A 22,187-nucleotide genomic window follows, 5' to 3' on the forward strand; every position below is an offset into this window, starting at 1 on the left:
AACTCACAAAAACGAGATTTTCCGATGGTTGTACCTACCCACAAGTGTACTATTATTTTGTATGGTTTCTTCCTACTTAAAACTTTACAGGAAGTGACTTTTAAGGAGTTACCAGGGGAACTACAATTTCGCACATTTGTTATTTTACAATCTTTGGTAATTAACCTGCTTTTGGTATAAAGCAGAAATAGGCCCATGCCAACAACACTGGGGCACATTATCATCACATTTGAAAAGTATAAAAACAAATAATTTGCGAAGCCAATACATACTCCCCCACCCCCGTCATGCAACTCATCAAACTCTTTAATTCTAAGGGACATTTTTAATAGTGTTTAGGCAACAAATAAGAAGTATTCACCTCTTCAAATATTATTTGAATCACGCCAATTGTAACAAAACTCGCGCGCCAAATAGTAATTGAATGTCGTCTGCGCAAAATAAACCTATAAATTTAAACGTAGAAACTCCGCGCCTTGCACATTAGTTAAGTACAACTACTTTTAGAGATAATTATAAAAGAATATCTTTGACTTACCGTGGACACTTCGAGGTGATTTTCCCCCGGAATTGTTGTGAATACTGGAAGTTTTGGCGAGAATACAACGCGAAGCCATCTTGTTCTCCAGAATGTAACGCACACAAGTAATTAATGTAATGCACTATATAAAGCACAACATACCACCACACACATAACTCCGGTCTAATTTGCATAACAAAGCCCAAAGTTTTATGCATACGTACACATAGGTCGCCCAAATCTTCTGGGAAGAGCCATTGTACCCGTGGGGGTTGCCACTTAAAATTCCACACTACCACTTTGGTTTGATTTTGTTTATATAAAAATAATTATGGTGCACGATGTCTTTGAATCTCGTGCAAAACCCAATAATCCTTTCTGTGACATTATATTAACGAAACTCTCAGGCGTTGGTGTTCTTAACGGAATTGTTTCTAGGAAAAACTCCCCTAAAAGAAAGTGGGCTCAACCAAGTTTGTCGGTGACTTCTGCTCGGAGGTGTTGAGTTCAGTGGGCGCTAGCTACACACAAAAGTATAGTACATGAATGATGTACACAATGACAAGGGAAAGGAATAAACATACAACACTTCAAGTTATATGGGTCATAATTTTAATACTATACTTAAAGGTCTTTGTAAAAGTAGAAAAAACTAATTATAATAGTTCTGTTAAAAACATTTTTAACTGACTTTGTAATTGTGTTTAGCAAGTTGGTGCACAAGAGGTCTAAACAGTATGTTTTTGGTATAAAAAATATCATGGACGGTGTTTGATGAATACAACCTTTTTGGTGACATCTTTAAAATGTGAAGCATGAATAAAATCTATCAAAATAAAAAACAAATTTGTGATTTTTGTTTTTACTTATAAGATACTTTGCAAAGAATGCAATATATTTTGCATAGATTAAAGACTGCTCAATACTGGTTGAAATAGCACATATCAATTAAAATAATTTGTTTGTAAAATTTAATGCTAACTTTTATCTAGTCAATGTAAATATAACTCATTTCTTGTAAACTGACTAATAGAAGTTAAATGTACTTGAACATTATACTAAAGTTTACTGAACCATTATTTTGTACATTTAGTTCTAACATTAAATTTGACCAGGCAGTGAAGCAGCTTAATGAAACTGGCCCAAGATGAACTGAACTGTTTAGAGAAAGTGCGACAAGGCAGCACCTGTAGACTAAAAATGTTACAATGGTTTCTACATGGTATATATACATTTATATACAAATTACAATACAACTGAGACCAAGACCTCCAATACTGCATCCTGAGCCCAATTTAGCTAAGCACAACAAAATTATGCTTACCAGACTAAGGTTACCAGCCAAACTACCATGTCACATGCACAATTTGTAACTAATATCCTGCTTATTTCTGGTACAGAAGCACACAATTTCAAGGTAAGCAGAACCACGAATTTGAGTTCTTCATAAGAATTGTACTTGCAGAATACAAAGAGGCTCAATACAAATAAATTATTTTTTAGAACATTATATCAAAAACAATAATGTTGAGTACTTGTTTTAAAGCATGAGTTACAAATGTACTTACTTGTAAAAAAGAAAAAATTAATACTGTATTTTGTACAAAATAGCTACCTGTATTTACAACAGACTGGATTGAGTTATTCATGTTAATTGCATCACACCAAAGATCATAGAGGGCTGAAGGTGCTCAATGTGAGGTTTGCATGGGCACCATTTCAGCAAGCAAATGTTTTGTTATATCATTGATAGCAGAGTGTGCGTTCGATTAGCTTCCCTGGGTCTACCCCGCGATGTTAACTCGGGTGAGCCCCTGACAAGAGTTAAACGAACGATCACTCACCGCTCTCGTAGTGACGCAAGTACCTGGGGCCAGCCCCCAAGTGACCCACTCCACAAGCAGGCACTGGGGGCTGACCCTGGTGAGCCCCTGGAATGACGTCAAAGCTATTCGAACGCAGCAGGGTCGACCCAGGGAAGCTAAATGAACGCACCCGATGGTTGTTGTCTGCACTGATCTAATGTCATGAATGTTGCATCAAAATAATTGGTTGCTGTAATGGCGTCCAGTGCACATATCACATTTGTACCCCCATTATGCTGCTCCTGCACTCTATTATCTTTGCACAAACATCAGCATGCAGTGGAGTTGTTTAACATTTTACAAAAAGGTGGGATTAATTTTTTGAGCACGTAAAAAAATTAGCACTCAGCATTTCAATGAATGCAACTTGCATAGTTGGTCTATAAACAAATTATTAGAGATACAAATAACTATAAGTGAAAATTTATATACAAAAGGAATACGAGGTACTTTTGGCAGCCTTTGAGGATTATTCCGTCTCTCAAGACAAACTTCTTTTTGGCAACACAATTTGGAAGTGTTTTTGTTCTTGATACAATTAAATCATTTTATTTAGTGTAAAAAGAAGAATCATGATTGGCACTGATCAACTAAGTACGGTTGGGTGTGAACAAACACAAATTTACGGGAGAAGGAAAAACTTTATTAATTTAATAAATTATAGATTAAGCACTTTTTTTATGGGAAAATTAATTATGTAAAATCTAATACTAAGTACCAGTTGTGTAGAGGAATACTATATCTGAATTACTTCTGAACATCCCATAAACAAACAATATTTGTTATTGTGTTTTCTTGAAAACAATAGTACATTATTATGCCTATGCCACTGCTTGAACGCCACCCCCCCCCCCCCACCAACCCCCTCACCCAAAATGAAAATGTCTAGACACACCACTGACCCTAAATTCCATTTAGACTTAAAAATATAAAATATTGTTTGGGAGCAAAAATCAGAATATGGATTCAAAATAAGTACTGTAGTACTCTTTGAGTTTCTGTCATAAAACCTACCATAATTTTGTAAGTAGAAAACTAAACCGCATAAAAAATAAATATCATTATCTAAAGAAATGGAATATGGAAAGGCTTTTGAAATGTTTTGTTTCTTTAAAAAACATTACATCTAAATAATGCAATAAAACAACTTTTCTCAAAGTCTTATATTAAAATTCTAAGTACTAGCACAATTCATTTGTTCAATGAAACCTTTAGTGAATAAAAAAACTAACAACTTTATAAAAATGCAGCCTACATTGTATTTAGACTTGAATTTGAAGTCACAAACTCATCTTTTGGAAGACACTATGTTTTAAAGTCAATATACTTTAAATAGAAAAAAAAAACATGTGAGCACACTGAGTTCGAAGATACAAACAATGAATGATGCATCTTAGAATTAGAATAAACAACTGCCATAAATAATTTAAAACCTTTGCTAGGCAAAAGTCTGTTACCAGCCAGAACACTATACAGTTACCAATGCTGGACTTATAGACGGATCATTTCTTGCTTGACCAAGAAATTTGCAAAGCAGAATTTTCTGCTTATGTTTGCAATTGGTTTCCTGTTTATTTCACGGCTGAGAAATGACACAACAGACACATAGGCCATGGTCCCTGTTGCCCCTGGTGGTGGCCTTGGTAGCCCTTCAAAAGGTTCCCATTGACTTTAAAATGTTTCCAATTGAAATGCCCTTTGCAAAATTAAAATGCTGAAGTATGTATTCTTATCTAGTAACTGATCCACAAATTGGATTTTTTGAGATGTCCTTTCCTTTTGAGATGCCTTTTCCTTAACACTTGGGTAGGTATTCCCATCTAGTTACTGATCCACATTTGGGATACGTATAGATGCATTTCCCTTCACACTTGGGTAGGTATTCCCATCTAGTTACTGATCCACATTTTGGGATACTTATAGATGCCTTTCCCTTCACACTTGGGTAGGTATTCCCATCTAGTTACTGATCCACATTTTCGGATACTTATAGATGCCTTTCCCTTCACACTTGGGTAGGTATTCCCATCTAGTTACTGATCCACATTTGGGATACTTATAGATGCATTTCCCTTCACACTTGGGTAGGTATTCCCATCTAGTTACTGATCCACATTTGGGATACTTATAGATGCCTTTCCCTTCACACTTGGGTACGTATTCCCATCTAGTTACTGATCCTTATTTGGGATACTTTGAGATGCCTTTTCCTTAACACTTGGGTAGGTATTCCCATCTAGTTACTGATCCACATTTGGGATACTTATAGATGCATTTCCCTTCACACTTGGGTAGGTATTCCCATCTAGTTACTGATCCACATTTGGGATACTTATAGATGCCTTTCCCTTCACACTTGGGTAGGTATTCCCATCTAGTTACTGATCCACATTTTGGGATACTTATAGATGCCTTTTCCTTAACACTTGGGCATAGGTATTTCTATCTAATTGATGATCCCATTTGGGATACTTTGAGCTGCCTTTTCTTAATACTGGAGTATGTATTCCTATTTAATAGATGTTAAATTTGCATCGGGGATAAAGAATATTAATTTTGGTTTTTACCCATACACCGATGTGTGTTAGCACTGTATACTCAGTACTTTCCCGAGTCCTGTGAAAAAATATCACAGGCATGTTACTCGGGTGGGATTCGAACCCACGACCCTTGCAATTCTAGAGCAGTGTCTTACCAACTAGACTACCGAGGTTGCCCGGTAGCTAGAGGCAGTTCGAATCCTATGTTTTGGCACCCGAGTAATATTCCTATTTAGTCACTGAGCCCCAATTGGGAGACTTCGAGCTGCTTTTTTCTTAATACAGGTATTCCCATTTAGTTACTGATTCACAATTAGGAGACATTCCGGTTAAGTTGAATCAAGAATTTTGGTACAAGCCACTTGTGGCCGCTATGGTTTCTAAAGGGTTAAGAGAAAATTACTTTCTAATGAATTCCCTTTATGAACATCTACCAATCAAACCTAATGAACAGACTGAAAGAATGTGACTTTCAATGCACTTGGTCCGACATTTATTCTGGTAATCATACGACAGAATCTAGAGAGATTGTACTTGGTCCTGGGAGGTCGTACTCCACGGGACGAGCCATAATAGTCACCTGTTTTTTCCTTTTAATGGCTGGGAGCTTCGGGACGCTGGATTTCAGAGGCGGCACTTCTCCGAAATTGCAAATCTCTCCCGGAATTGAATTCCTATCTTTCCGTTGATAATAATTCAAGGCATCTGTATAATTTTCGTCGTCATCCAGAAAATTATCATCCATTGGTGTTTCAAGTCCGCTGGGACGGCGAAGGTTGAGATTAGTTTTGTGAGCGCGGTCTTTTCGTTTGCGCCGTGCTTTACGCATGTTAGGTGGTGGAGGTTCGATGACAACATCTGCTTTTACGAGGTTACGGTTAGCAGCAGTGGGTGGTCTACTCCCAAGTTCAGAATCTGATAAATGAAAGTGTTTGTTCACATTTATTAATTTAATTTCATTTTAATTTGTTTACTCTGGTTGTGAGTAAGCCAACGACTCTCAAAAACTCAAATGAGAGTAGACAAGGAAGGAAGTTTCAGTTCAAGATGTGAGAGAAAAACCCTAGAGATTTGTTCAAGGGAAAACACAAGCAGTCAGGTAGGGACTGAAAACTCAAGAAAGGGTTGTTTGGTGGTACTGTACCAAATCCATCAAAATACTCCACTCTATGGTCACTCAGCACACAAACGTTTTGCCTCTGACCAGATCGGTACATCGACCTCATCTACCTAAGAGTGACTTGTTTATAGAAACAAGACCACATCATTCAAAATCATGCAATACCAAGAAAAGGATTGTGAAAGGATAATGTCTTCTTCTTACCTGGTGTTTGTCTTGGGGAGCTTGAATTGGTTGCAAAGACTGGGAGGGGTAAAGCTCCGCCCCCTCGTCTCATCAACATCCTGGCTGGGACGTTATTCCCTCCCCACACAGAGGAAGAATCTTCTGTTGCACTGGACTTGGGTAAATCCAACTTCATACCTGTTTCAATCACAAATAATGACTTAGAGTTTTTATACAAGTCTTCTCAAATAAATCAATCAATCAATCATTCAATCAATAGAAATACGATTTGATGAGGGACATTTGAGAGTTCAAAAATACATGTACAGCCACAGGCCTGCTTTGATCAAGACAACACAGCCCTTTCAAGACATCTGGGCCAAATTTCATTACCACAGAATTGCCACAGCATTAGGCACTCTGTGAAGCATGTTTTTTTCTATGGGCCGTCAAAGTGGTGGTAAGTTAATTATTAGCCATAAGCAGCACTATAAAAAGCCCAAGCTCTAGAATGGCAGGGGTTGTGGGTTCAAATCCCACTCGAGTAGTATGCCTGCTTAGACATCCTGAATATATAATGCTGATTACATATCGGTGTAAGGGTATGACCGAAAGAAAACAAGTACTCTTTATTCGGACGACTTACTATCAGGCCGTTTCCAAATTGGCAGCTATGGCTATGGCTAAGACTACTAACGTCGCTCAATGCATGATTACATAAATTCTGGTTGTAGCAGTAGCTGTAGCTGCGAATCTGGACCTGGCTTTAGACTATCCCAGGTGAGAACTGCTCCAAGATACGTCTTTTGCATGGAATCGTCTCTCGCAATAACACAACAACAAAATTAAGACACTGTTTGGTTCTTACCGATGGCATCATCATGAGATGCAGACTCAAAGCTGACTGATAACGCATCATCGTTATCACCCATCTTATTCTCCAGCTTCTTAGCGAAGGCCTTAGCAATCATTCGACTCTTCTTCAATTTCTGAGGCTCATTGATGGCTTGGCGTGTGATTCTGAATCAAAGAAAATAGTTAGAAAGGAAAGTCCATGGTTAGCAAATTGGTTGTATCTCAGAGGCTGATCATCCTTACTTGCAGCTGAGAAGCTAAATTGTGAAGGATGCAGATAATAATTAGTTCTTATAAAGTGCATTTTAAAGTATCAATGCACTTTAAATAGTGCCCTGGTCATAGGTCAGTAACATTCCTGAAAACTTTCTCAGCTCCCTGGGGGTACACAGCACTGGGCTGCAGTGGCGCCAAAGGCTTTTTCAAACACAAATTAATATGTTCACGCAGGAAAAGGAATCCCTGTCTCAGATTCAAATTTTGGGGCATAAATACCGATATCTTTTTACAATAACCACATTACTCCAAAGTGAAATATTTCTCAAAATGCTTTATACCATCAAAGCTGCTGTAGGCTTATAAACCCCCAAAATTGTATTGCAATTAATGTTAAGTGTAATTACAAAATGTATACCTTCCCTTTAAAAAAATATCAATGTTTATCAATCACAATTCCATTAGTAGAAACTCACTTTCTCCATGTCCGTTTCCAGATGGCGAGTGATGATGGCGTCCATACCCACATACTCATGGCTATCCCAGCCCCAAACATAGAGAACAGATGTACCATAATCACACTGATATGAGGACGAGAGTTGAGTGAACATGACTCGATAGGTTTCTTGGATAGACCACTCAGAAACGTCACGTTGGCTTCACATCTAATTTAAAAAAAAAAATTTTTAAATTAAATAAAGAAAGCAATATAACAAGTGTATTAAGTAGTAAACCACAAGGGCAACTGACTGAGCAAATAATAATAATAATAATAATAAGACTTGTAATGCGCACGTATCCACCTCGCTGGGTGTTCAAGGCGCAGAATGATGTCAATTGATTTTGGGATAAACAAAGACAAATTGACAAGAATGGGACTTGAACCTGCAACCTCCAATCCTGCTACCAACTGAGCTATATAGCCATGATGCTGGCAGTCTCCCTTGTTTGTCAATATCTTTGTTCAGGCGTGCCAGTCAGAAGCAATACAACCTATACATGTAGCAGCCATTGGGGATCACATCAAAGTATACGATGATACCAGGACAGCAGGAGCATAAAATTATTTGAAATAAGACGCCATCGAAAACATTTGGATTTTGACAAAAAAATGCACTTAAAAAACCAAATACTGTGGCATTTGACAACTTTAAAACAGGAAATTTAGAACAAGAATTCTATCTGTTAGAAAATAAGTGCATCACTGAATTGACCTAAAAGCCATGTGTTTGTGTAATGCCCAAGTTATGTCAAAGAGACGAGATTCTTACACAAGATAGTCCTGGAAGCCTTTTCTCCATGATTCTTGGTTTGTAAAGTCATAAAGATGACAGGCAAATGTGATGAAGACAAACAGGAATGCCAGACTAGCAAAAACACCTGAAATCAAACAACGGAAAGAGTTTAATCAAACTTTACCCTAGTGTAATGAGAAGCAATTATGGTCAATATAAATATTAAATTTGCATCAGGGGTAAAGAATGTTATTACAGTAAGCGCTATTCCTTTCTATGTGCCTTGCAGTGCATTATTATTCATTGTATTCAAGTCACCTGGCACAAGCCAGTTTACTTTTTGTATGTATAAAAACAAATTGTATTTCTGAACGGTTTTTCTGTATTTCTTAACATTTTTTATAAATCTCTGTATTTTAAACTCAATTCAGCCTTTGGCTGCGATGTTTCAATGTTTTTTAATAAACCAATAATAATCATATTCAGCTCAATGTAAACAACTCAAAGGAATATTCCAGCAATGGTAAAAGAAAGGAACTTCCCACATGTATTTGGAATTTAAAATATTCTTTGCAATGAAATCCTGGCAGAGTAAAAGGGTAAATAATTCCCCAATCACTGACAAGAGAAATTTGTAATTTTTTATTTAACCTCACCAATTCGAATGATTGTTCCTTTGATTCGATGAGCAGCCTTGTCACTTAGCAACCCTGGGTTGTCTCTGTCAATTGTACACAATGTTTTAAGACCTGCACAGAAATAAAAATTATCATATTAACCATTGTGATTATATAAGCTTGTAATAAACTTCTATGTTTTTTGGGGGTGGATGATCTTCCAGTCAAGGGAGCTCGGCTATCTCACACAAGGGGAAAGTGTGTAAACACCAAGCTGGCAACAGCCAATCTCTCTCATACAAACATTGGTTTAACGTATATGATTACGAATAGACCGATCCATTAAGCTCTGCCCCATTGCTAATTGACCAATCACAACCCATTGCGCAACAAAAAGTCCCACAAAATAAGGTCCGACATGCGTGCGCATATGCTTTGCGCGACAGAGTTGTGCAGAGTGGCACTGGAGAGGCTCACGTGTTCTTGCTCACACGTGCGCCATGGGCGGAGCCTAATGGATTGGTCTATTGCACAAGTCAAGAAATTGTGAATCAGTAACTAAATGACCATCTAGTCATTGTGAAAACAGCGGTTAGCTTAGAACCCACAACCCTTAACTTGACTGTATACTCACCACTCATGAGGAAGAAGCCAGCGACAGTCAGCATAATACCAATGGGAATCAAGACGAACCCTGCTCGGTAATAATGGTTCTGATAACCCACAAAGCAAATACCCGAGACTGAATCACCATCAACCTGTAGACAGTGTCAAATATAAAGTATAGTATTTGTAGTTAGAACAATTTATTATGTGTTAATGTGACAAATATTATACAAATATTGTTATGGATACTTATAATGAGTACATTTGGTTTTGAGATGGTTTTTCGTCTTTTTCAGAGCATTAAAAAAAAAGAAATCTCTCTTGTGCTCTGCAATTTACTTGTTCTTAGTTCTGTGTGTGCGTGCTTCAAATTTTTTATTATTTTTTATTATCTTGACCACTTTTATTTCTATCGCCAGATTGCTTTCTTTTTCTGTTACTTACAAGTAGCTATATGTGTATTGTTTCTATTTGGCAGCATATAGTGTCACAGCACCTTGTAAACCATTACATGGTGGTATGTAAAAGGAGTAGGTCTCATAATTGAAACATAGTCCCACATACCTTGCAAGAAAATACTGAGTGTGCGCTTCAAAACAAACATATTTAAGACACTGGACACTATTGGTAATTGTCAAAGACCAGTCTTTTCACTTTGTGTATCTCAACAAATGCATGAAATAACAAACCTGTGAAAATTTGAGCTCAATTGCTCATCGAAGTTGCAAGATAATAATGATAGAAAAAACATCCTTGTCACACTAAGTTGTGTGCGTTTAGATGATTGAGTCTTGAAATCAAATTCGTGGAAAATTACTTCTTTCTCGAAAACCAAGTCACTTCAGAGGGAGCCGTTTCTCACAATGTTTTATACTATCAACCTCTCCCCGTTACTTGTTACCAAGTAAGGTTTATGCTGATTAAATGCTGTGTATTATTATTTATTATTATAAGTCACCCAAAAAAAAAGCGAGAAGAAAACTTACCTGATTCAAAGCCAGAATAATAACGACAAGAGCAAACGGCAGACTCCAAGCTAAGAGATGAAAGAAGCTGGTCTTGCCGATGAGGGCTTGGCGAGGCGTTCCAAGACAACGGAACGAGAGATGCCAGGAGTATGATAAGCAGACGAACCAGATGACACCAGCCATGATGAAGTAGTAGACTAAGATGAAGATGATGGTGCAGGATAGATTCTCTCCTTCACTGTAACAGGAGAATACATCAACAAAAAATGATAGAAGAGAACTGAAAACAGACTTACCCTAGCACTATCACCGAGGGGGCCAATTGAAGGTGGTAAGAGTGTTTTGCTTTTGGGTCATTCATTCATTCATTCATGTACTAAAAACATTCAGTTTACAAAGAGTTACATCAAAATTAACATTTAAATTATAATAAACTAGAGATAAAACATTCGGCACATACAAGTAAAAATTCAAGAAAAAGTGGTAAAGAGACAAGAATTACAAGGGGTTGAGCGTACACAGAATTAGTGAGGCTGTATTTAAAAGGCTAGTTTTACAAGAAATGGATGACTGTTCCTATTTGGAGGTTCTGGTTTTTTGAATATGCACTGAGTCCCTGAGAATTTCAAAGGTTAAGGTTTTGGGAATATGCACTCATCAGTCCCTGAGAATTTCTGAGGTTATGACCTGATACTGTTTGCCTAGTTGGTGGAAGTGGCGATGTTTATCAGATGAAAGGCAGGATTTGGCAAGTATTAAGACTAGTTGATTTTGACTGTATGGGAGAGGTTTGACACTAAGGAAATAGAGAAAATTATAGTGAGGCAATTTAATTGGGATAAGCGATACATTTCAAAACTTAGGTTTTCTTTTGACTTTTGTGTTAGTCTATTAGTGTTGAAAAGCATCCCGATGTTTAACATGATTAAATAATTTGGGAGGCTAATCATCCTTACTCGCAGCTAAGAGCTGAATTGCGAAGGACGCGGCTACAATGTGTTGGACAAGCAGGGATGCAAGGGGCAACTCAACTCATATATGGCCCTGGCCGGGTATCGAACCAAGGGTCACCTTGGTGAGAGGCGAGTGCTTTACGTACAAGCCAACCATGCCACCCACATGACTCCGACCTCAGTTGACTAGAGAAAGAGATAAAGGGGGAACATACCTGGGTTCAGCGAGACGCATGGTCCCATCTTTCCTGCATATGATGTCCTCTCTGGCTCCACTCGGAAACTGGGCCAAGAAACCAACGGCCCCCGCGAAAAAACATCCATTCATGTAAAACAGAATACGAGCTGGGTATTTACTGGAGTTCTTCCAATCCGCACAGAATGTAACCTGAGATTGGAAATAAAAAGTTAATTTTATAACTTGAACAATTTTTTTTAAACAATTTAGAAAGAGAATAGGCGATGGATCGTTTGTGGTGTTCGGGCTTACTCTCTGAAACCAGTTACCACAGACCATAAGATCCTTACCAACAGTTCATGCTTTCAAGCACAATCTCAAAACCTATTTATTCTAGTGTGTTCACATTGCTGATGTTGTAGCCTACTTGTTTGTTTGTAAATATACACAAATAACCCTAGCAGGAAAATGTACTTTCACTCAAGAAAAATGCACACTGACAACTGGAAGGAGGTTTGAATTCTGCTTGAAAACACACAGAATAAATCTTTTGTTTTCAGAAGAGGGCATTTTCGTAATACGCCAGATTTAAACACATATTTTAGGGCACATTTAATCAGGTAAAAAACAATCACATTTTTGGGGGTTGAATTTTGAGCAAGTAACAAAATGAAAGTTAGGTTTCTGATTGAATATCAAGTAATAAACCACAAGGGAAACTGGCGCGGTAAATAATTTGGGAATGAACAAAGAAAAATTGAGTAGAGCGGTATTTGAACCAACACTCTCAAATTAAATGCCCCGGCTCGTTAAACCGGACATCAATGCAAGTCAATTTCGGAGGTTGTTGGTTCAATTCCCACTCTAGTAATATTTCTATTTTCAACCCAAAATTATTTCTGATTGAAACAAAGTTGTATAGGCCCCTAGATCTCCTATTTGTTTTTTGCAAACTCACCAGTGTAAAGAATGTGCAGATAACGCAGATGCTTGCAAAGATAGCGATGAAGGTGTGAACTTGGGCATGTTCCTCGTCTGTATAGAGTGGATTGCGACACTGGATCCCGCAGCCTTCTACATTCTCATACCAGCTCTTCTCATTGTCAGTCACAACTAGCGGTGGTTCACATTCACCAGTAGTATTGAATGTGATCGTCTTATACACATTCTGTCAAAGAATCGAAAAACATTATCAAATTCAGCTGCTATGACTAGTCACACATCCTTAAAGACACTGGACACTTGGTAACTGTCAAAGACCAGTCTTTTCACTTGGTGTATCTCAACATATGCATAAAATAACAAACCTGTGAAAATTTGAGCTCAATTGTTCGTCGAAGTTACGAGATAATAATGAAAGAAAAAAACACCCTTGTCACACGAAGTTGTGTGCTTTCAGATGCTTGATTTTAATGCACTCAAATTTTAAATCTTAGGTCGCGAAATCGGAAAATAACTTCTTTCTCGAAAACTACGTTCCTTCAGAGGGAGCCGTTTCTCACAGTGTTTTATACTATCAACAGCTCCCCACTACTCGTTACCAAGTAAGGTTTTATGCTAATGATTAATTTGAGTAATTACAAATCCTTAATTTTAAATCCTTCTTTTAGAATGAGTTTGTTTTGTCATCTGACTCCAAAAGTAATTGTCTTGCCTTTTGTTACTGTTTGATTCATTATACATAAGTACTGAACAGCAACAAATATTGCTCTCTTGAATTTTTGCTAGTAAAATCTTCGCCAAATAATAGTAACCAACCCATATCTTGGTAACCCATGTATGTGCATGTAGTTAGGATTTACAAATATTTTCTAATCTAAGATGCTTTTGGGAACAGCCGTCGATTTCACCAAACTCTTCCTAACTTAGGATTAATTTTTGGACTTAGGATGAGTTCAGTTCCGTATCAAAATACAAAGGAAGCATCGAACCCATCCTAAGGTAGGACAGGTTATTCGTCCTAACTCGAGTTAGGATTAATCCTAGAGTTTTGTGAAATCGGCTGCAGTATCATTAGCACTAGAAAAGTTCATCAGAGAACATGACATCAAATTAATCTGAAAAAAATAAAATAAATTGTAAACAAATAAATACAGAGCTGCAAACATTTTGCACATAAAAGTCTGGAATTTCTCATTCCTGGGTAAAACTTACATCACAGTCTGCTGGGAAACGGCTTTCCTCACAAGTAACAAAGTCTGGCCACCCGTGTTCTATATCCACAATCCTGCACGGTCCCCTTGTCACAGAGCACATATCATAACTAGGTAACTCCACCAGTCCATTCTCGCACTTGGGCAAGTAGATAGCGCAGATCAGCGGCTGGATCACCTCCCAACACTTCGGTACGAGTTGCAGACCTTCCCACATGCGTAGATTGGCTAGAATATCATCCTGCGTTACGGAATCATTGGCCAGGTCCAATGAAGTAAATGAATGATCGATAGCTGAGCCCAGACAAGTACTGTTAATAACTGGAACGCAGGTGGATGCTTTTTTGCATTGTGGCACGACTGAGTCAAAGATAGTCAAGTTGACGGCTGCTGTTTGTGTTACCATCAAACACAGCACAGAAAGAGTGCATAACAATCCAGCCATTATTCAACGTTCAGTTTTTATTAACTCAGAACACTTCTAGAACTTGGGCGGGACAATTAAGAACTTTTCCAACACATCTAAAATGAATTTATTTCCCTCCCATAAATAAAGTTTCTTGCTTCAAACAGCTTTTTGCACCCGTAAGTAAGCTTTTTATCTGAGTTGTATAAACCATATTTTTCTGAGATGACAAGTACTTTCTTTTTAACATTATGAATTTATTTCTTGGACGATGTGTGGTGAGATAGATGTTAGCATTGCAGAAGTTGTGTAGATTACATGTAGATCAACGGAGGACATCCTGATGAAAAAAATAATGAAAACAAATGAAAAGGTTTTCTCTTTATTACAAGATTAGAAATCTGCAGTCAGAGAACCTTGATGTCACACTCAACAGTACTTAAAAACAATTAAAAGGCATTAAACAAGTATCAACAATCATGAGACAACTGAATGCATACCTTGATCAAAATTGTTGCGATGTTCGTAACCATCTGAAAGGAGGGTTACGATCATAGCAACAAAAGTGTGATGTGATTTCCACGTTATTATTAATTATTATAAGATGCCAAAAGAAAGCTTATAATAAATTCTCATAATCTGACTGTAATCTGAGCAAATAAACTCAGATTTAAATTTTGACAGAAAGTGACCAATAAAAAATAGCATGGCAATGAGATTTACACAAGTCAGAATATTGCCTCTCTGTCTCTCTGAGTCTGAGTCTGAGTCTCATCAATCATTCATGTAGGAAAAACAATTTTGGCACAAATATTCCCCGACATTCCCTTTCTACAAATATCATTCAAACCATAAAATAAGTGTTGGAGAGGAACAATAAAGTATCTAATTCTATCTCATATCTATATGCTATAGTTTGAATTACTAAAGATTTGTTTACAAACCAAACATTCAAGACCAAGAAGGACTGGTCAAGTAAGTTACAAGTAAACAAAATAAAACCAACAAAAACCAAAGGCAAAAGCAATACTCGAATATTATAAAAATATTAACAATTTAAGTGTTTGTCAATTTGTATGGATACCTGGGTATTGAAATACTTCAGGATCGTTTTTTCAAGTTCCCAATGCAAATACAAGTCAGAGAAAACGGTACGTTACCTAGCATTTCCAGCTCTTTTTTGACGGACGTAGCTGCAGCCAGTAAAGGTGTCGGTATTACAGTCGTTTCATGTTGGAAACTGCACGTAGAAAGCCCACACATAACTTTCTACGTTACAAAGAGAATAAGTTCAGTTCCAGAAGACGTCTAACGTCTTATAAATCTTCCCCTAAACTTCCCCTCACCACCTTCAAAGTCCAGTTGTTTACTCTCAGTCAATAAAGCAACGCTGTATCCAATCTATCAAACATTCATTTGCTTTGTATTGCCACTCTAGATCTGTTTAATCAGAGAATTGCTTCGCAAAGAAGGAGATTATTTTCGTCCACAAGAAGTTCGCAAACAACACCAGTGCAAAGTATATAGGCAGCGGATCACGTGACACGTAAGCATTCCTATGCAAATACACACTGCTTCTTCAAGAAGCAATAAGGGGGCGGGGACAGGGGAGGTAGATGTTTTGTTAGCATTGTATTAGTAAAAAATAGTCTGATATCATATTTGCCCTGGGGTTGTTGACTCCTAACATAGAGTACTTTTTGTACACTGAAGTTTGTGACTTTTTATTTCAATATCATTCATGTCATCTCCAACATGTGGGGGGGGGGACGGAGGGGGGAGGGGGGGGGCAGTTATTTTAAATTGCCCACAACTATTTATCACTTCCGATCACACCACGAATTTTCTGACTTTTCCCAGAATTTATTTAGGAAGATGAACATTAATATCGGGCTCTGCTGTTACCATGGCAACCTTTTGTTTGATCTTTTATTTTATATCAAGTATAAATTTAAAATACTATATTTACTTTTGGAATGATTGATAAACACTCCCAAGTTCCAATTAGTAAATCCGCCATTAAGTTAAATAAACTTTTGTCAACGAGTTCGATTGAAAACAATGAAAAACAAACTATTATAAAAGTTTTTAAAAATTAGGAATTATAGGCAACAGCAATTTGTATCTGGAATAGCTTTTTCTGTTTACTTTTGCAGTAATTCAGAGGATCTTTACTTATGTTTATACAAATAGAAGAATTGGACCAGAAGTGTGCCTACAAGATGTTAATTCCTGTCTAAGGCAAAGGTCAATAAAGATGACACACTTTAACTGAAACTCCAGGTTGACTAACAATTTATTAAGTTCCCATACTAAATCTTAAAAATAAGAAGATTGATGCAAAATAGGTATACAAAGAGACAAAATACTTAAAAAGTAAAGATAGAAAATGTACACTTAATTTTTACCCTTGTTTTACCTACAGGAAAAGGAAAGCTCTTACAATATAAAGAAAACATTTTAGCAAACATTGTTTTAAAAACAGAAAACGTAAAGATCATATCAAGGTATTTTGCAGACTATAAACACTTTATTTGTGCATTGTCTTAAAGCCATTGGACCCTTTCGGTACAGAAAAAAAAAAGTTCACAGATTTACAAATAATTTACAGGGTTTACAGAAGGTAATGGTGAAAGACTTCTCTTGAAATATTAGTCCATGAAATGCTTTACTTTTTGAGAAAACGGTAAAACAATATAAATTCTCGTTAACGAGAATTACGGATTTGTTATAAACACATGTCATGACACGGCGAAACGCACGAAAACAGGAGTGGGTTTTCCCGTTATTTTCTCCCGACTCCGATGTCCGATTGAGCCTAAATTCCACAGGATTGTTATTTTATATATAAGTTGTGATACACGAAGTGTGTGACTTGGACGATACTGTTTACCGAAAGTGTATAATGGCTTTAAACTAAACACCAAAGGAAATAAATGTTTTGCACACTATTTGTATTTACCCAGGAAAAAATTCCCATTGAAAAAAATCAATGGGATTTAATCGGATCCCATTGAAAATTTGAATGGGATTAATGGGATACAATGGGATTGGGGTGGAATTTGGGACATATTCAACCGGATCTAATGGGATCCACAGGGGATCCCATTGAATCCCATTGAAACAATGGGATCCCATTGAATCCCATTCAAAATATCAATGGGACTCAATGGGAATTTTTTCCTGGGTACTCTCAGTTCAAATGGGAGGTGCACCTTTGGTTGTTACTCCAAAAGTTTATGACCATGACAACTTTCTTGTATAAGAAGCAGTGCAGAAACGATTCCCTTTTTAAGGAATGTGGTTTTAGAGATGGAAATTCAAAACCATTTTAATCTGAGAAACGAGTCTGCACGGCTCTTCATACCTCAAGCAAAGACTCGGCGCTAATGGAAGCAAGGAATTCCGCTCAAGCGTATTTCAAGGGTTAGCAGGGAATTTCTGCTTGTGCCAGTGCGTAGTGCATTAGCATTCTTCGCTTACACAGCTAGCGCATAAATTTGGATGGTGATTGCAAGCGCAGAAATTCAACGTTAAGCAGAGCTATGAATTTGGGCCCCACTCTAGAAAGGTAGGGGCATTGGTTTAACACCCACCAGGGGTAGGGTAGTATAAATTTAGTAGTTTTCCCCTCAGGATTTGAGAAAGCATCGAAAATACAAATCTTATGACACATTGATAAATAACAGTAATTATATTTATAAGTGTGTTTATAAGTGGCTTGTAACGTCAATACAGAATATGGTTTGTGTGTAAAAAGTTCATTGGAAAAAGTGATTGAATTTTAAAGTTACATTTTGGGGTCTTTTACCTTTAACCCAAATAAGAACAGACAGGTTTGCCAAAACTTCGCCAAAAATTTCATCAAAATTTGTTGTGAATATTTGATAAAAGCAACAACTTTACCACCAAGTACAAAGCAACAATTGCACAATTCCTGTTTAAAATTGGAATTTTTTAGTAGTTTCAATAAATGTAGTATTTTGGTTTGTAATGTTTTCCAGTGTTTTACTTATTTGTTGTGATTTTACACATTACTTGCATAAATTGTGATGTATTATAAACAAATTAATTTGAATTGTTTGCTGTGAGTTACATGTGCACCAAAGAGTTAAATTTCTGACAAACTGCTTAAATTGTTGTATACAGATAGATGCCATGATTGTGACGTCATTAGCAAAGCTTTATATAATAACAATTTCATTTCTTTAAATATTTTCAAACGGCTTCCAAACATAACATATTTACATAAAAAATCAAAGAGCAGAACTAAAAAAATAATGAGAGGGCGGTGTCAAAAGATTCTGAAGTCTGCAACCAACATTTCCTCACCGAGAAACGAGCATGTCACACAACTTGATTCCAAATCAAGAAGAAGTTCATAGTAGAATGATCAACACAAACATGCCGGAATTGTGTGGTTGTCCTTTTACTTCGTGAACCAACACGGTCTACCATATTGTAGAACTACACCTTTCTTACTTCATAAAATGGCACACTGTGTTAGTTCACAAAGTGAAAGGAAAACCCACAAATTTGGCGGCATATTTGTGTTGATTCATTACGTTCTACTGTTAAAACATCTTTTTAAAACCAAATCAATTTCAATTAATTTCTTAGCAAATGCTCTAATAGCCCAAATCGAGCTCTGCAGTACAAACGGGATAGCACAAACAGACCCCTTGCATAGGCTGCCATAGCTGAGGTCGAACAATGAAAAAGTTCAGCACGTATGCATCATGCACAACTCTCAGCCAATTGACCGTATTGAATAACCCCTTTGCTGCTATGAAAGTAGCCATATTGTGGGACAGACCATATGCCCGTCTAAAAGCGTGCATCATTGAAGCTCTCGGCTCGCAGCATTCCTGGTTGATTTCTATGGCACATGCATGCACAAAGACACGCACACGCACACGGACGCCATGTTGTGGGCAGGTATTTGAATGGTAAGGTCATACTCGATACGGACTACGCTAGGTTTTCCTTTTACCTTATTGGGGGCGCTGTTTGAGCATGTGTCGTAATCTACAAGGTATCTATCACTTTAGTATACAAAATGATCTCCAAAAAGAGAATTTCCCTCTTAATCAATTTATAACAGTAATATGTAACAATAAAAAAAAAATACAAATTTTGACAATTTACTTAATTTCTGGCATTAACTTTTGAAATTTCATGTCAGTGGATAAAGAAAATTTAATCTAATAATCCTATTTTGATCCTTCTTTCTTATTCTTACCAATCTTGCAGTACAGATAAATATAAGTGATTTCATCTAAATATTATACATAAGTTTCTTTATCAAAATATACGACAGAAATGTTACAATTGGCAGGTGCAGCGGAGTTGTTGGTCAGTGCTGCTTGTTGCGAAAGTGTAACGTTAGATCGCCTCCACTCTTCCAGATGAAGTGCTTGACAGTTCTCAGGTCCATGTTGGCATCTAGAACCTGGGAAAAAGAGAAATATTAATTGGAACTATTAAATACACCTTCCTTTATCATCAGACTGCGCAAGTTGGTAATATTGGATACGAGCAAGACACACAACAGCTCATTGCTCCAACGGCTCATTGTACCAATGGTGGCGTGTCATGGCCGAGCGGTTAAGAGCACCGGATTCAAGCTCTGGTGTTTGATCAGCAGGGTGTGGGACAGGACTACCACCCAAATTTCCACGTGATTTTCAGGATAAGCAAACATGAGTACCAGTGACAAGCAATATGCAACAAATGAATTTGGTTGGTAGTCCTGTTTTTATCGCGGAAGAAATTTCATGCTAAGCAAATATGTGCCCCTATTCCACAGGGTTCTTGTTGCACGATTCAAGACAACAGTCCCAGCCATATCTCGTTGGCCCCCCTACCCCCCTTCAATGTTGGTTCCAGTTTGCAATATTGAGCGGGGGGACTGGGGGCGGGGGAGAAATGGTTTATTGTCAATGGGAAGTGGACCAGGGAATGGTTTTGTATAACGTTAGGAATTGGTGGCCCAAGCATTTTGGCCGGGATTGTAGCCCAGGGTTTGACCGCTTTCTCCCCTGCTGCTATTCCCAGGGGTCTGCCCATTTGCTGGGGCAGATTGGGGACAGATCAGAGATAAAGCAGTCACAGTGTGAAAAGGCCGGCCGCTGTTACCCAGGGGCCACCCCGGGGAATAGAGTAGTGTAAAAAGGGCTTACCTGATCCTGGCACAGTAATTCCACCTTATCCTCTGAGATACTTGACAACTCCTCGTCTCCTTCGTAGGGTCCCTTTCCATTCATCGTTGATCCTCCATCAGAACCCATCACTTTCTCATAAACATGCTCTAAGACTTTACGCACCTGTAACATGTCACTGGCAGATAGTCTGTCTCTGTAATAGATAAAATATTTTATAATAAGACTGAGTGTCAATTGAGATAAATCATGGTTGAGAGTCATTGTTGACAACAAAGTTTGAAACTGGGATCCAGATCTTAGGAGGTATGTTGCAAGGATGGCATTTCCAGCAGTTGTACCCCCCTGGAGTTATAGATTGCCGAGATCTTTTGGAGTTTATAGGGAACAGTATCCCCCTAGCTAAAGAAGTAGATCAAAGAGCACGACATATTTAATCTGAACAAAAATACTAATTTGGTTTACCAAAAAGTCTGAATTCAGGAAAAAAGTCTGACATTTTCCATCCCTGATAATATGAAGTTTTAAGACCAGCTTGATGAAACGACAACAAGTGTTGTTTTCTGAATTCATTTTATATGTTTTCAATTAATAAGGAAGTTCAGTATGATTCACAAAAGGACATGTTGAATACATCATCATCCATATTAATTCATTTTGGGAGTTTTTTTGTTGTATAGCCGCTTTGATGCAACATGGTGATATAACAAAGGAACAACCCAAATGACATCAATGATAGAAGTGTAGCTATTTTATCTAAACCTTCAGGTCGGCCATGACATGCCATGACTACAGGCCCAGTAATAATATACATGTGAAAATTAAATTATCCAATGTTATACATAACTTGAACCACCCGCATAACCAATGGTTTGCTGCATAGAGGGGGTTGAAGGTCAGAATACAAACAACAATTTGTTTAGTTTTTGGTTGGGCTGTATAGACGCAGTGCAAAACAAATTTTTGTTTGTTTTATTAACTGCAACTTTCAGCAATGAAAACCTTTCATTACAATCTTACAGTTTTTTAAAACTTACTTCTTGAGAGTTTTTGCACCTGAGCTGGAGTGTGGTTGCAAGAAGAAGGAAATCTTGTTGAACTTTGGCTGATTTTTCTGTTGCGAGAAATGGAATAAATAATTAGTAATCAGATGACGTCTGTTTATGCAAAATGTTTTTGAACAGACTTAGGGCCTTGTTACATGAGGCAACTTTTGCAGGCAACTTGGAAGCAACCAACTGCATTGCATGCTATAGGACCACTTCGGTAGTAAATGAGTAATTTTTCAAACAATGTCTTGGGATCAACAAGAATAATATATGGACATCCAAATGTAAATGGATTCAATTCCTGGTACTGGTTGCCTGTAACTTGCCTCGTGTGACATGAACCCTTACCGCAAATAATTTTTAACACCGGGAATAACTTGGCCAAAAATACATCAAGCTTACTTGGCCAAACATACATCATGACACATTTGTGCCACGTGATATTTTTATGATATTGTTGATATTGTTGTTGATATTGTTGCTGTTTTAATTTCTACGGTTCATGTATGTTTTTCTGCTATTTTTGATAAATGTATTTAAATGTGCAAATCGTGAAAGTAATTTTCATGCTGGGCATGAT

General features: G+C 37.4%; 3 protein-coding genes across 3 annotated transcripts in view; all 3 read right to left on the reverse strand.

The window, feature by feature from the left end:
- LOC139949783 (gamma-aminobutyric acid type B receptor subunit 1-like) overlaps window positions 1-645 on the reverse strand; it is a 46,977-nt gene extending 46,332 nt beyond the window's left edge. Inside the window, exon 1 of the mRNA XM_071948324.1 lies at window positions 539-645. The gene's annotated coding sequence lies outside the window, so the exon portion shown is untranslated. The remainder of the gene's footprint in view (window positions 1-538) is intronic.
- Window positions 646-4,579: 3,934 nt separating this feature from the next.
- On the reverse strand, window positions 4,580-15,942 carry LOC139949987 (protein smoothened-like). Its single transcript, XM_071948600.1, has 12 exons — window positions 15,558-15,942; window positions 13,993-14,737; window positions 12,797-13,006; window positions 11,876-12,048; window positions 10,726-10,945; window positions 9,768-9,891; window positions 9,173-9,265; window positions 8,553-8,661; window positions 7,758-7,946; window positions 7,079-7,230; window positions 6,250-6,408; window positions 4,580-5,840 (listed from the first exon to the last, which is right to left on the reverse strand). The coding sequence occupies exons 2-12, from the start codon at window positions 14,434-14,436 to the stop codon at window positions 5,431-5,433; spliced, it is 2,283 nt and encodes a 760-aa protein (XP_071804701.1). The 5' UTR covers window positions 14,437-14,737; window positions 15,558-15,942; the 3' UTR covers window positions 4,580-5,430.
- A 733-nt stretch (window positions 15,943-16,675) lies between these two features.
- LOC139949772 (WD repeat-containing protein 48-like) overlaps window positions 16,676-22,187 on the reverse strand; it is a 29,487-nt gene continuing 23,975 nt past the window's right edge. Inside the window, exons 16-18 of the mRNA XM_071948307.1 lie at window positions 21,596-21,672; window positions 20,580-20,754; window positions 16,676-19,849 (exon numbers count right to left, since the gene is read on the reverse strand). Coding sequence (XP_071804408.1) covers window positions 19,754-19,849; window positions 20,580-20,754; window positions 21,596-21,672 — 348 coding nt within the window. The 3' untranslated portion in view covers window positions 16,676-19,753. The remainder of the gene's footprint in view (window positions 19,850-20,579; window positions 20,755-21,595; window positions 21,673-22,187) is intronic.

Source organism: Asterias amurensis, chromosome 17 (genome assembly GCF_032118995.1).
Source record: "Asterias amurensis chromosome 17, ASM3211899v1".
NCBI lineage: Eukaryota > Metazoa > Echinodermata > Asteroidea > Forcipulatida > Asteriidae > Asterias > Asterias amurensis.

Coding starts and splice junctions, on each gene's coding strand:
- LOC139949987 (XM_071948600.1), bottom strand. CDS start 14,436: ATGGCTGGATTGTTATGCACTCTTTCTGTGCTGTGTTTGATGGTAACA. Junction 12,049..12,796: donor TCTGCACATTCTTTACACTG/GTGAGTTTGCAA, acceptor TTCCAATCTCAG/GTTACATTCTGTGCGGATTG. Junction 9,266..9,767: donor TGGCTTCTTCCTCATGAGTG/GTGAGTATACAG, acceptor ATTTCTGTGCAG/GTCTTAAAACATTGTGTACA.